At 53.6% G+C, this 15,331-nt stretch overlaps 1 protein-coding gene across 17 annotated transcripts in view; it reads right to left on the bottom strand.

The window, feature by feature from the left end:
* The window catches only part of Mapt (microtubule associated protein tau), a 77,835-nt gene that overhangs the window by 14,035 nt on the left and 48,469 nt on the right, over nt 1-15,331 (bottom strand). For 16 of the 17 annotated variants that reach the window (XM_048786428.1, XM_015507195.2, XM_048786438.1 and 13 more), the window contains 2 exons: nt 11,538-11,670; nt 8,022-8,287 (listed from right to left, as the gene is read on the bottom strand). In XM_048786428.1, the coding sequence (XP_048642385.1) occupies nt 8,022-8,287; nt 11,538-11,670 (399 nt within the window). The remainder of the gene's footprint in view (nt 1-8,021; nt 8,288-11,537; nt 11,671-15,331) is intronic. The other variant, XM_048786465.1, reaches the window with a different exon arrangement.

Below are 15,331 nucleotides of genomic sequence, written 5' to 3'. Positions count from 1 at the left end.
CTGCGTTGCTGGCTGATTCTACATTTCTTTCCCAATGAAATCTCTTCTTCACCCCTTGTTGTTGGCAGGTGCCAACAACGCACAAATGTTTTCCTAACACAAAAATGTTTACATTTTGATCGATTCAAATTCTTCGTGTATAATTTCTTCTCTGCTGTTAAATGTAAATGTAGAGTTGGATAAATATTGAACTCCACGTTCCTTTCTCACCCACTTCAGCCCTTGTTAGAGACAGGAAGGCCATTAAAGGGGAGTCTTAAGTTGGTCTCTTTGAAGCCACTGGTGGCACACACCTGTAGTCTCAGCAGCTAGGGAGGTTGAGGCAGGAGGATTGCAAGTTCAAAGGCAGCCTCAGCTACTTAGCGAGGTGCTAAGCAACTCAGCAAGACCCTATCTCTAAATAAAATATAAAAAAGGGCTGGGGATGTGGTTCAGTGGTTAAGCGTCCCCGGTTCAATCCCTGGTTTAAAAAAAAAAAAAAAATTTCAGTGGCAGAAGCCACGTGGAAAGATCCAGGCATCCTTGCAGCCACCAGCCATCCACCAGACAGTTCCATCTGGCTTGCTCTGAGGCTATTAACTAGGCAGGTGCTGAACTGCCCTTCTGCCAGGGGGGAGACAGGATGGCTTTGAATGAATTCCTGCCCCCCTCAGATGTTAAGGCGTCCCAAGTGAATCCCCTCTTTGGGAATCAGTTTTTATTCTTTCGTTGGATAAGTCCTAGAAACAGATTTTCCCGCTTTCAAAAGGATGTGGAGCAACTTAGAATTAGAAAACACATACTCCATAATAAAACAAGCAAATTTAAAGGATAATGTTAAAAGGGGAGGTCATCCAGAGTCACAATTACAAGAGTGATAATTATACTTAGCTCTGAGCTTCCTGGAAGCCAAGTCAAAAAAGGAAATATGATGGGTTACGTAACTCTTCTTATGTGACAAAACCAGTTTTTCAAGGAAGATAACCTTGTTTTCTGTACTGATCCACAAAAGAAACTAATCAAATGAATGAAAGGACATTAAGCAATAATGTAAGGTCTGCAACATACATAGAAAAAAAAATTTTTTTTCCAATGTGGTTTTCTTGTTCCAAGCCCACAAAAATCAGCAACAAACTCTTGTGGGCTTTGGCAATAGACACAAGGATATTTACAAAGCAGACCTGAATTACTGTTAGTCGTCACATTAAGTCAATACCCGTTACACAATCTAAGATTTACAGAAGGAAGAAAAAACAGTAATGGCTGGCATTATGAAACTGGAATCAAGAAATTCAATTTCTAAGCTGGAGCAACCCGGACATTGTGCCTCAGCCCTGTCTAGACACTGGAAATGAGAGAACAATGTACTGGAAGTTCTGAAGTTTGATCTCAGGGACTCCTCGTCGGGGTGGGGGGATGTCTGTGGTCAGGGTGTAACCCCGGAGGAGAGACTGCCATGGGTGGGAGCTGGAGTGGGTCCGCTTCGGTTTAGTCCATATCTGGGAAAACCCAAAGCTGTCCAAACCCTCACCACACCTTGATCTGGTTCTGTCTGGACTCAGATTTCTTGAGGCTGCTCTCTCCCTGGCCCCAACCCTCCAGGCCTGGGGGCCTGTCCCCAGCAGGGCTCCATGCTTGCTGGGCTGGAGGGGACCTCCCTGCCACCAGCAGGAAGTTAACCCAGGCTGCGCTTGTGGATGCCCACAGCAAACCTTGTCTTCAAGTCCAAGGTGAGGGGCTGGGATACAGCTCAGCGGGTAGAGAGCTTGCCTCGCTTGCACAAGGCCCTGGGTTCAATTCCCAGCCCCCAAACGAAAACAAGTCCAAGGTGACACCGAGAAACCTGTCAAGTCAACTGGCCAAAGAGATCAACTAAGAGATCAACTAACGGGACAGCCTCCCTTGGAATTCTTGGCACTCCATCCTTAAACACTGACTGCTCCAGGCTCCTTTAGAATTTTTCAGAAGCACACACACTCAGGACATGAGGACATGGTCCTCTTTGCTCACTGTGGGGCGTCTGAAATCCTCAGTTCAAGTCACCCGATTCCCGGCCCTGATCCAGGAGAGGTAAACTGCCCAAGGTTCAAATTCACTTTATCCACATCCATATTCTGCAAGTTTGTTTTAAAAGGGACGACAGAATTTTGTTAATAAATGTAGTGCATTTAAAACACTTCCATCTCCTGGATGTCAGCAGGGAATGCAAAGGGGTGGAAAGAGAGAGAAACAGATCAGAAGAAGATGAGCAGAGGTGAGTGGCAGAGAGAGACCAAGGATAGGGGAAGGAGAAAAACAAATCAACACAGTTGCCAGAAGGAACAGCCCCGGTGGGTGGGTCCAAGAATGAAGGACGCTCACAGCACTCTATCGCCTCCTTGTGGCCTCCTAGAACATTGCGTCTCAAGCCCGTCAAAGCCCTATGGCTCTGGAAGTTTCTGTCTGACCTCTGCCCCCAGGTTCTCTCTTGCCTCAGACTTGGACATCCCCAGAGGAAGTGACTTTAGTTCCGTCTTCTCAGGGCCAACCAGGCCACCTCCATGATCAGATAAGAATAATCAGTGACACAAAACGTTTTAAATTTCCAAGTCTTTATGGTCATGTTGGAGATACTTAGATAATTAAGTTCTGGTTTATTATACTGTGGTTATGCCTCTTTATGTGTGTGTGTGAGTGTGTGTGTGTGTGTGTTTACTTTTTAAAAAAAATTAAATTTTTTTGTCTTATTTATTGAATTTTCTGGTTTTGTGTGATTTAAAAAATTATTTATAGGTATTTTTCTTTATGACCTAAATAGATTATTGGCATAATATTTGAACTCATATAACAACAGGCAGACCCCTGTCATACAGTTTAGTTTCTGGTATTTTTCTGTTCACTTCCCTTTTCAATTATGTGGACTTCATGTATGCATGCTAGGCGAGTGCTCTACCACTGAGCCACAACCCCAGCCCATCTTATTTTGAGACAGAGTCTCACTAAGTTGCTGAGGCCGGCCTCCGAGTTGCAAACCTCGTACCTCAACCTCCTGAGTTGCTGGGATGACAGGTGTAGCCACTGCACGTGGCTTCCTTGTCTTGTACTTTACTCTCATCTACTGTTATTTAACATCTCCGGTTACAACTGAATTTCTATAAATCTTCCTTCAGATTATAAATATTTTCATTGTAGAAAATTTGGGAAGGGAAAAATACAAGAAAAAAGAATCACTCACAATCCCTATGAGTCACTATTTGTCATATTTTCTTTCAGACATTCTTCTTTGCATTTTTTTTTTTTAACTTTTGCAATACTAGGATTGAACTCAGAGCCTCCCACATTGTTAGGCAAGGGCTCTACACTGAACAACGTCTTCAGCCCTTTTTAAAATTCCTGTTTTTAGGTGGTCTCACTAAATTGCACAGGTTAGATTCAAACTTGCCATCCCCCTGCCTCAGGCTCCGGAGAAGCTGAGTCGAGGCGTGGCCACGTGCCTGGTTATGCTTCTACTTTTCCTATAGATGGGAGGCATTGCCTACATAACTTATTCCTTTATTAGTATAGCAATTTATGATTATTGAACATTATATTCAAAGATCCTTTTTAATGATTCCATAATATTTTATAGTATTGATTTTCTCATTATTGGAGACATTTAAATTTGGGGGGTAAATATTAATAAATGCGTAGTTTTTGAGCTTACCATTTTTTTCTGAATCCCAGCTTTTGTTTCTAAGATGCAGACCCACAGCCCTTCCTGTGGATTGGGATCAACCTGGAGGCCACAAAGGCCTCAAGGTGACCTGACCAAGGCTGCACTCTAGTCCAGAGGCAGGTGCAGGAGGCCCCTCAGCAGGACTGAGGTGAGAGCCTAGGAACCTTCCCTTGTGGCGTCTGACTGCACCCACTGTCACCCTCACCAGGACACAAGGGCACAGACAGCCCATCACTCACAGCTGCAGTGGACAGTTTTAATCCACTCCCCCTCCTCACCCCCAGGGGCCGCACAGGGCTGGGGGCAGCTCCTGAGGGTTGAGCAGTGGCCGGGTCTGAGCTGACCAAGGAGCCAGTTGCATGGAATCTGCAAATGGGGACAGGCTGGCGACCAGAATAGGACGATTGACTAATCGTCAAATCCAGCATGCGCAAGAGACCCAGTAGTTGAGGTCGAGACCTGAGGTCAGCAGGTAAGATTTTTGGACACCAGGTCCCAGCCTGGACTATCCAGTGGAGACACCTGGTGAGGCCCACCCCAAGGCCACAGCAGGTCCGTGGGGACTCAGGCACTAGATGTTTAAAAGAATCCCTGAGCGGCTGTGCAGCCCCCGCCTGGAGTCCACCCACCCCGTTCTGGGGTGCCGCACTGATTCTCTGCATTTTCCTTTAAAAATAACTTTGGTTTGGACTCTTAAAGCAATACGTGTTCACGGTCGCAAATTGTGAAAACAGAGAAAAAGCCCAAAGGAGAAAAATAGACGTCGCACACTTTCCAACCAGTGCCCTGCGGTCTGGGGCTCAGTGTCTGGCGCACAGGGGGGGCCTCCGCCCTTCCTCAGGCGAGCATCGGCCGCTGGGGGTCTGCCGTCCGGTTCTTCAGACTCTCACAGCTTTGTCTCTTTGTAGCTGAACATTTATTGAGCACTTGCTGCGTGTGGACCTGGGCACCCAAAGATCTCAGCGCAGCTCTCCAAGCCTTCTGCCCAGTCCAGAGGGAGGAGGCCCGAGCTCATCTGCCGGCCTTTCCCCTGTCCCTGGCGGTCCCAGGTTGGCCTCTGTGGCTGCGGACTAGGTCTTCTTGGTTCCAGACGGTCTTCTAGGCTTCATGGAACGTGACACAGGCTGATTCTGCTCCTCGGTCCCTTCCCACAGTTCTGCCCTGAGAGGCCTTTCCAGTGGACGAGGATGTGCCGTCTCTGCCCAGCTGCCCTGATGGGAGGACAGCTCAGGGCCTCTTCTGTGGACTGTCGTCTTCCCGTTCATCCCCTTTCCTGCTGCTCCCAGCTGAGCTGCAGGATGCCCCTGGTCCCCAGCACTCCCACCTTCCCAGCCAACCACAGATGAGCCAGGGCTGCCAGGGGAGCTGCCTCCATCAGGGTGCAGCTCCCGCCCCCTCCGCCTGAGTCCTAGGCTGGCTCAGAGGTGCTGAGTTACACTGTCCCCCATTCCAGGAGCGCTTGCCACCTGAGTGGCCATGAGACTCAGCCTCCACCCTCGGCTACGGCTCAGAAGGCAGAGGGAATCTGGAAAGACTTCCTGGAGTAGATGGCACCTGAGCTTGGCTTGAGGGAAGGGAGAGGTCGGAGGGAAGGGCATTCTAGGCAGAGGGAAAGGGCAAGGAGGGACTGAGCAGAGCACCCCGAGCCCAGCAGGACACAGGGGAGAGTGGAGGGTGGGCAGATGGCAGGCCCTGGGCCCAAACCTGGAGGAGAAGTGGCAGAATCTGGATGCGAGGAGGGGAGGTCATTGGCACAGGCCTGGTAGAGCCAAGGTCCAGGACTAGGGTCTGATGGGCACAGGGAGGCTGGAACAGCAACGGTGGGGTGGAAGGACAGAGCCAGGTCATGGCAGAGACTAGTGCGGACTCTGGGAGGGGGCGGGAGGGGAGGAGGGGTGCCTGCCACGCGTCCGGAGAAGACGTGGCTGTACCTGGATTGCAGTCTGGGGGGCTGAAGTGGGGTGTCCAGGCTGGGAGAGGGAGGAAAGCCAGTCAGGGCACCTTGTGGGTCAAACAGCCTGGCACCCTGCAGAGTGACAGTCACTTGGGTCCTGAGATGGAGCCTCCTGGGGTCATTAGGGACAAGAGGGCCTGAGATAGAAGTATGGACAGCAGCTGGGGGCGCTCATGCTGGGCAGAGCCTCGTGGTGGCCTGGAGCTACTCTGCAGGGCTACCTGACCTTGGGTCCCACAAACCTTTTCTTCTCCCTCCTCCTCCCTCTCCGCCACCCTCTCCGCAGTACTGGGCATGGAGCCCAGGGCCTCTCACGGGCTAGGCAAGGGCTGTCCACTGAGCCACAGCCCAGCCCTTGTCACCATTTATTTGGTTTGGAGACTGGGTCTGGCTAAGTTGCTGAGGCTGGCCTCAAACTCACTATTTTCCTGCTCAGCCTCCGGAGTCCCTGTCTTTTCTTTTAAAAGCCACACACGAGCCTGAGTGGGGACAGGCAGGACCTTTAATCCAACTAGGATTAGTGCCCGGGGCAGGAGATCAATCAATCCAACTTCCTGACTTCGAGTCCCCAGGCCGCACTGTCTCCGTGGCCCTGTGTGGGGCCCTGTGTGGGCTGTCAGAGGGGCTCCGCGCAGGGCCTGGCACTGGGGCTCCTGAGCTGTGGCTGAGCCGTATGATGTGAGCTCGCACCCTCCTGGCACCATCTGTCCTTTCTACCAGGGAGGACGCAGTTCCATGTCCACTCACTTCGTGGGGGTCTGTGTTGGCGTGCGGAGCCGGGAAGCTAGGGTGCACTTGTCCCCGAGTTGGGGGCGGCCCTGCTTTCCTCTTGCCACCGCACTGTGTGGCCACGCTGCACAGGGTCCTCTTCGTTCTTCAGGATGGAAGCATGCGGTCCTGATGCGCCCTGATGCGCTGTGACCACAGGGCCCATGCGGCGGCTGCAGGGCCAGGACCGCAGGTGCTCGGTAGGAGACCACCCCACCAGCTCCCAAAGCTGCCGCTGGGGCCCTTTGCCACAGCTCCACAGGGTCAACTTCAGGTCAAGCCCAGGGCCCTTTCTGGAGGAGCCAGGCATCCCCAGGGAGGAGCAGGACCAGTGCCACTGATACAGACCCAGGACCAAGCCACGGTGACATCGAGACCCAGCACTGGACTCACGGCCGGCCTTCAGCCTCCGGCCTGGAGGGAGGGGCCTGACTGCCCGGCACTGGGGCCCAGGGGCTGCCCCGAGCGACCACGGGCAGGAGTCTCCAGCTCTGAGGACTGAAGGGCCAACAGGAGGACAGCTCAGGTGAGGAAGGCGCCCAGGGCACGGAGGCCGTCTTCCTGCAGTGACCAGCTCCAGCCGGGAGTGACATAAATTCAACAGTGGGGCGAGCACCCGCCATGGGGGAGGCAAGCTGTCCCAACTGGAAGGGAAGCACCCAGGGTCCTGAGGGGCTCGTGCAGCCCCCAGGAGGCCCCAGAAGGGCCCGGCCCAGAAAGCCCAGTGCATGGGGGTGACGGAGGTGGACACCCCACGCTCGCCTCCTCTTCTCCCTTCTCGGCTCCTCCGGGTGCTGGGAGAGGAGGGTGTTCTGGACTGAACTGAGTCCCCCGGATCCTTATGTGGACACCCCAAACTCAGAATCTCGGAATGTGACTGTATTGAAGGAGGTGGCTGAGTCGACCGGAGGTCATTAAAGCAGCCCTAATCCAACAGGGCTGGTGTCCTTAGATGAGGAGATGACAACGTGTACATGAAGGGAAGGCCGAGTGAGCGCATGGGGAAGGTGGCCGTCCGCCAGCTGAGGACAGGCCTCAGAAGCCATCCTCTGGACACACTGAGGCCCGCAGCCTCCAGAACTAGGAGGAAATACATCTCCCCTGTTTAACCGTCTCACAAGGGGGAAGAGGGACGAGCAGAGGAAGGAGGACTGGCCGGTCCCCTGTCCTGCTGCCCTAGGCCCTCAACGCCCGTTTCTCCACCCTTAGGATGTCCGAAGACTCCGTGATGCCCTCCTAACCCCAGAAGGGTCAGTTCTTCCAAGTGGTGTCCCCAAATTTCCTCAGAACCGAGGAGTATAGAGAAACCTTGGATGCTCAACGAACGCCTGCTGCCACCTCTGGATGGTGCCATGTTCTGAATGGTGATGGTGGCACACCATGGGCACCCCCACCTTGAGGACCACAGGCCAGGGGACATAGCCCTGAACTCTCTGTCTGATCAGCAAGGGCCGCCGGGGGAAAGGAAGAACCAGGGCTTTGCCCCAAGCAGGACACCGCGGCTTGAAGGTGACCTGATAAGGAGGTCAGGGTCAGGGCAGGTGCTCTGGGAGGGGTGGCAGCTGAGCCAGGCTGGTGACAGGACCCACCCGTCCGCCCTCACGCACAGCAGCCCGCACGCCTTACCTTGCCCCCTCCTGGCTGGTGCTTCAGGTTCTCGGTGGAGCCGATCTTGGACCTGACGTTCTTCAGGTCTGGCATGGGCACGGGCGCAGTCTGCAGGCGGCTCTTGGTGGAAGATGGTGACTTGGGTGGAGTGCGGACCACTGCCACCTTCTTGGGCTCTCGGGTGGGTGGCGTTGGCAGGGACGGGGTGCGGGAACGGCTGCCGGGGGTGCCTGGAGAGCCGGGGCTGCTGTAGCCACTGCGATCCCCAGATTTTGCTGGTTCACCTGGGGAGAAAGGGAAGAAGGCAGGCTAAGAGGAGGGGGTCAGCAAAGGCCCCGGGGGCCACTGTCAGGCTCAGGACGGAACAAGCAGGTGGGAACAATGTTGAGAGCTCAGCAACCTCAGCAGGAGGAAGCCCTGGAGCCCACTGCTGGAGAAGCCTCTCCTCCTGCTGACCTTGTCACTTAGGGATAGTGACACCATTCCCCAGGACAACAACAGAATGTTCATCAGTATCCCATCAATATCCTGCCATGGCCCTGGGGCCAACTAGCTGTGTGGTCTCAGGCAAGTCACTAGCCCTCTCTGAACTCAGAGGCCTCAGATTGGAGATGGACAGGATTATGGAGCCTGCAGGGAGGGAGGCTGCCTATGGAGGCATGTGTCAATATGCTTTGCAAAATTCACACCACTGTGGCCCTTACCCTGCCCAAAGGTGACACGATGACAGGACCCAGCTGCTGCCCTCAAGCCCAGACCGAGCTGGCCCTTTACCCACCGAGTCCAACTCCAGGGCTTCTACCCCATTCCCTGGCTCTGGAACCACATGTCCACCGTCTGCCTCGCTGCCCGAGCCCACCGGCCACGCCAAGCCTCTTCCCACCACCAGGTCCTGCAGGCTGTTCCCTCCCCAAGAATGCCCATCCCCCACACCTGGGCGGGCCAGACCACACCCCTTTCCAAGCACCTGCAGGCCCCGACCCTGCAGCCGGGACCTCTGCTTGCCAGCAGACTGGGTCCCTCCACCTCTGGGAGTCCTTCACCCCTACACCTGCTTCTGCGGCTGCACTTCCCGTGCCCCGGTTACACTTCAGAGTTTGCCATTCTGTCTGCGGTTGGTGTTTCTCAAAGTGGGGCCCTGGGAACCCCAGGTCAGAACCTCTGGGAGTTTTCATTTTATTTTTTTCCTTTCCTTTGGCAAATCTTTGGAGCATTTGAGGAGGAAGTGAGACCTGTAAAATGCAGCTTGCTGGGCCCCATCCTGATCTGCTAGAGCAGAACCTCACGGCGTGGGGCTGGCAAAACTGGTTTCCTCACTCCCCACCCCAGGCCAGGAACCATCCATTACAAATTACAAACGCTGTAATCTGCAGCCTGTGCTGTCTGCGACGTCTGCGAGTGCCCTTGTCAAGTGACAGCAAGCACCTCAGTGTTCAGAGTGTGAATTTCCACATCTCTGATGTGCCTAGAGTGGTCACATGCTGTGGCAACGGGACAAGTGAGGCCTTTTCCCCAGAAGGAAACACCCGATGGGGCCTCTGCTCCAGGTCCAGCCTCTGCCTTCCTGTCTCCAGGGACACAGGAGGCCCAGTCATGGTCACCTGAGAAATGTCATCTCTTGCAGAGTGGCTCTGGGCAGGTCAATCACCCTCCTTAAGCCTGGGAAGAGGGATCAGTGCCCACAAGATGGTCTTTTTTTCCCTTTGGTACCAGGGATTGAACCTAGGGGCGCTTAACCGCTGAGCCACAGCCCTTTTTATTTTGATTTTTTTGAGACAGGATCTTGCTAATTTGTTTAGAGCTACATTAAATTGCTGAGGTCAACCTCAAACTTGCTATCCTCCTGCCTCAGCCTCCTCAGTCATTGGGATTACAGGCATCTTATGCACCAGCGAACGTAAGATGGTCCTGAAGTTGGGACATCCTAACAGGCGGTGTCCAGCCCAGCTGTGGTGCTCACAGAACGCACCTTTAAGAAGGCCAGAGGTAATTTCCTACCTAAACCCTGATTAGGAACCAGCACCCCAAATGCCTTGCGGCACATACTCCCCTCTCCTCACGCCCACAGCCCTAGTCCCTGAAGCAAACGAGAAGAGGCTATGTGGAGAGTCCACCAGACAGATACAGCTGCACAAATCACACAGGAAGGAAGCAGCCCTCGGCTCATTGGGGAGCCTGCCAGCTTGGCCCAGCCCTGCCAACAAGCCCCGGGCAGCAGACATGCCCCGAGAGCCTGCCCACCCAGGGAAGCAGGCCCACATTTACCTCTCTCAAACTTTGCCCCTGCAGGGGGTGGTTTTCTCTGCACTTGCTTGGAAGCTTAAAAAGAAAAAGCCACAGAGGGCCTCATTATAATCAGGCTTAAAGGGTCTTAAGGCATTCTTCACGTGGAGCCTGCTGGCCCATCTGGCCCAGGACAGGGAGGCAGGGAACAGGCACAGGGGGCAGGAAACCAAATCCAGGGCCCAGCAGAGAAGACTGAAGAGCAAGGCACACCCTTGTCCAAGTTGTTGCAATAGGCAAAGCAACTGGCATAAAGCCAAGAGACGCAGCAGGCTCAAAATCATATGAAAATACCATTAGAAACTCTGCTGATTCTCCCCAGATCGTAAGTGCTCGAGGAAACCCCAGCAAGAAAACACAAGGTGAAAACGAAGCCCGCTGCCCGAACCAGCAGCCCACCCTCCCACACACTGGGGGCAACGCCAGGTCAGAAGCATGCAGTGTCAATCATGGCTGAGAGGGCCACCGCAGGCTGGGCAAGCAGGGACACTGAGACAGGCCAGGCCTTCACCACAGCGGCACCAAGATCCATAGGCCTCTTGGGTGCTGCCCAGAAGCAAATGCAGGCCACACTCCCCTACGTTATGCAGCATCTAAACCCACTTGCAGGGGACAGGTCACCAGGGCAACGGAAGAGGGCTGCCATTCCTAGCAGCTGCACATGGCCAGCCCAATGGGCGGGTATCCAACACCGACTGGCTTTGGCTCACAGGAGTCCAGGACAATGGGCACAGCTCGACACTGCTCAGTTAAGACCCTTGGGTTTTGCCAAAAGATTCCTAACATACCCAGAGAGTGAGGCTGCTCAGGGCCAAGCCCTGTGTGAGGTCACCCAGAGTGACCTGTCCAGACTGCTGCTATCTCCAGAGAGACAGTGCCACATGCCCTGTGTGGGGCCTGAAAACACTTTCAGCTGGGGCTGCCTCCCCAGAACCCTGGGTTTGAAGACAGAGAAGCCCCTTATCCTGCCACTTAACGCGTCATGTGACAGCACTTTCCTCACAAGCTGGTTCGTTAGACGGAGCCAAGCAAACTCTCAGAGCCTCCATTTCTTCACTGATTAAAAGTAAGGATTTAGTGTCCACCCCAGAAAACTGCCAAAAGTATTACAAAGACGAAGAACATTCCAGTGCTTAGCAAACCGCAAGGCCTTGCTCAGCTACAGGGGTTATTATTGCCAGTGGCGTCCTGAGAGGACTGTACCTTCTGGGAGCTTCCTCTGACCAGGACTCGAGAGAACATTCTTCTTACCAGTGCCCGGCGGTGTCTTTGGGCTGGGTGTGGTTTTGGCTGGAATCCTGGTGGCGTTGGCCGTGCCTTTCTGGCCTGGAGGGGCTGTTCCCCGGGGTGTGGCGATCTTTGTTCCAGTTTTACTATCAGCCCCCTGTAAATGGAATTAGGGTAAAGTGTTTTTCACCAACGGGGAGTGTGACTGTCGTGAGTCAAGGCCGGCCCCAAGGACCCCTCCTCAACTCAAGGAGGCGAAAGCAGGTGACCCTTTGCCTTCTGGATGCAACAAATGTGTCCAACAACCTCAAGGGTTTGCTGCGCAGACAGCCCAGCCCCACCCCAGCACCAAGCACCCCGTGGCCATTTCCTCCCAGGGGAATTATTTGCATTGGTTATCAGCGCTCGCCTGTGCTGACGTTATTTTATAAAAAGACAAAAGAGCTTGTAGCAAGATCAGGGTCGTTGTCCACTCAGTGTTGATCAGTGGGCTGGAAGCCATGCCCATGGGGACACTCATTTTCCGACTTTATGGATGTACCTGGCTGACGTGTCGGTGTCACCAGAGACTCCTGGAGACACTATTTGTTGAATCTGACTGAAAATACTAAACAGAACAAGGTCATGTTCTTTTGTTCTGTCCCAAACGACCTGCAGGTCTCAGGTGTGCTAAGGGCGCTTGGCAGGTGAACCCTGGCCAAAGGTCAGGAGCAAGAGCCGGCACAGGCAGTCTGCAGTTGGGAGTCTGTCCCAGGAGGTGACTGTTGCACCTAACAGGAACTCCAAGAAGCAGCCAGCACTGACCACAGAGCACTAGCCAGCTCAGGAGGAAGTGAGCCCGTGGGACAGGTCATCTGTAGGCCGCTCCGGTTACCAAAGCCAAGGATGGGCACAGCAACCTACCCAGGGGCGACTTTCAAACTCAGATCCCCAGGGCCTCAGGGGCCACTGCTGCCAAGGGCAGGGGGACGGGAGAAGCAAGGCCCGGAGGCCCCTTTCCTCTTCAGCTAGAATTTTAACTATTCTGTGTGGAAAGACCCTGCAGGGGCTTATCTAAAGAAGGTCACTGTGACTAAGAGGACATTCACGGAAACCCCGCTAGGGTAGCCTGGTTCTGTCCAAGGTCATTTCCTTACCTTGAGCTTCACCTCCTCTGCTCCCAAACTGCCCGTTGGGGGTGTGACAGAAGAGACGTGTTTAGGAGAGGAAGCTGGCTCAGGGCCGGAGGGTTTGATCAAAGGGTCTGAGCTACATGGAGTGGGGCGCTGGGGCTAAGGCAAGGCCTGTTTCTCAGGCTTTAGCACAGGAAGGCGTGGGTGTCTTCAGCTAAACACAAATAAAACCAAAGTGAACGTCAGCACTTTGGGAGGGAGACAAACTGAAACAGGGCAGAGACTACAGGAAGAGAGGCAGGCGTGTTTAAAGAGGCGAGCCCGTGCTGTTGGGACGGGTGCCCTCATCCGTCCTGGTCAGGAGGAAAGAGAAGCGACCACCTTCCAGGATCACAGAAGTATCTGTCAGCTAGCTAGATGAGCTACGGTGGCCAACTCACAAATGACAGAACTTTTAAAGAGAAGATAACAAGTGGATAGGAGGGACAATCCTAAGGGAGGACTGTCCAGCTCCAACCCCTGGAGATTGTGTCTGACACCACTGAGGTCACCCACATGCAAGTTTTCTGATCGAGTCTCAAATAAAACTAGTCTTACTCCTATCTGGTAAATTCCAAGATGGGCAAAGTAAAGTTTTGTGTGTTCCACCTAATGAAATGGCCTACAGGACAGGCTTGATGGACGGAGGCCGGCACCCCTGGTTTGTCCTAACTGCCACTTGGGGCCACATCTTCAGGAATGAAAGCTGAGAGCTAAGTTAGGGCGCCCCGGGGAGGGAGTCAGAGCCACAGAGCGGCGACCTGGCCAGAGATGTCACTGGGCTTCTCTGGTGTTTCCTCATCACCCTTGAATTCCCCGCTATAGTGGCCGAGTCCCTCTGTGCCAGCCCTGGCAAGGAGGAGAGCCCAAGGGAGGGGGCAAGGGAACAAGGACTGAGGCTCTGGGGCTGGTGACAAAGCTGAAAACGTAGGGGTAGTTACTGGTGGCCCCTCCTTCCCTAGCTGGGCAAGGCTCCTGTCCACTGGCATTTCTCCCTACTTGGCTAGGTGTGTAGCACAGCTGACCCCCTGCAACCGGGGCCACTCCAGGGCAGAGACCTTGCACCCATGTGTGCAGAATGAATGAACACTGAGGCAGCCAGTCCCTGCCCCTCTGCAACACTAAATGATTGACAGTTATTGCTTGGACCTCAAGCACAGGGGCAGGGCTCTCTCAGTCCTTGCAGGGTGCTCATCTGCCTTCCTGGGCTGGGTCTGTGTGATAGGGACCCCAAATTTGCAGAGGGCAAGCTCTTCCAGTGGCAGCACTCAACACCTGCTCCCAAACTCAAGCCACCTTCTGCACCTGGAGATCCGACAGGGCCCCACTACTGACGGCACTCCAGATGTTCCAGGCAGCATTTGATTTTTTTTTTGGTGGTGCCGGGGATGGAACTTATAGCCTTTTTCTATCACTGAGCTACCTCCCCAACCCCAAAAGGAGCATTTATATTAGAATTTTTTTTTTCTCTAAAATAGGTGTTGTTGAGGGCCAGGTGGGATTTTCTAGGGAAACTGAGCAGAGCAATTTTGGGAACATTATCGTTTTTCCTTTTTATTTTTGCGGTTCTGGGGATTGAACCGGGGGTGCCCTACCCCTGAGCAACGTCCCCAGCTGCTTCCTTCCCATTCCTTTTTTCTTTTCCTGTCTTTCTTTCGAGTAACAGACACGAGTTTATTAGAAGGAAAAGGAAAGGGGAGAGTGGACTCAAGGAAGAGAGTGGGTCCTCTCTGAAAGAAGAAAGACCCCCGGCCCTTTTTACTTTATTTTTTCACTTTGGGACAAGTTCTTGCCAAGTTGCCCAGCTTGGCCTTTAACTTGAGATCCTCCTGCTTCAGCTTCCTAAGTGGCTGGGATTACAGGTGGGTGCTGCTACACCAAGCTTCTGGAGTATTTTCAAGGGGGTAAACTGCAGCTGAAAAATGAACGCCTGACAGGGACCAGCAGGGTTCAGGAGGCAGGCGTGTGGCACACAGGTGGCCTCATTTGCTGTCCCTGGGATTGCTTGTTGAAGACTGACGAGGGTTCAGCCCAAATCGCCACTATGGCAAGATTGCAAAACGGTGTCCACTGCACCAACCCTCACTTCTCCACTCTGTTTAAGGAGTGGGTCAGTTTTCCCTCCTCTCATATCCTTCCAGCTCAGGTCAGCCCACACAGAGGATCAGCAACGGGCCAGTCGCTAGTCCCCGCTACGCTTCTGCCTGAGGCCTTTGGTCCTGTGCTCCTCCTCCGTGGCTGCAGCCTGCTCATTGACTTCCTTCACTTCTCCCTGCACTGTCTGGAGACCACTTCCTGACTCAAGATCCCCTCAGCCTCCTAACGTATTCTGTTTATTTTGTGCAGTACTGAGGATTGAATCCAGAGGCGCTCAGCCACCGAGTTACATCCCAGGCCTTTTTATTTTTTGTTTTGAGATACAAGCTCTCTGAGTTGCCCAGGCTGGCCTCAAACTTATGATCCTCCTGCCTCTGCCTCAGTCACTGGGATGGCAGGCGTGTGCCACCACACTCAGCTCCTTGATGCATTTTTTTTCTTTTTTTTTGGGGGGTGGGTGGGTACCAGTGATTGAACTCAGGGCACTTGACCACTGAGCCACATCCCCAGCCCTATTTTGTATTTTATTTAGAGATAGGGTCTCATTGAGTTGCTTAGGACCTTGCTAAG

The sequence above is a fragment of the Marmota marmota genome, unplaced genomic scaffold (assembly GCF_001458135.2).
Source record: "Marmota marmota marmota unplaced genomic scaffold, marMar, whole genome shotgun sequence".
NCBI classification, from domain to species: Eukaryota; Metazoa; Chordata; class Mammalia; order Rodentia; family Sciuridae; genus Marmota; species Marmota marmota.
This window is presented reverse-complemented; position numbering and strand designations above follow the sequence as displayed.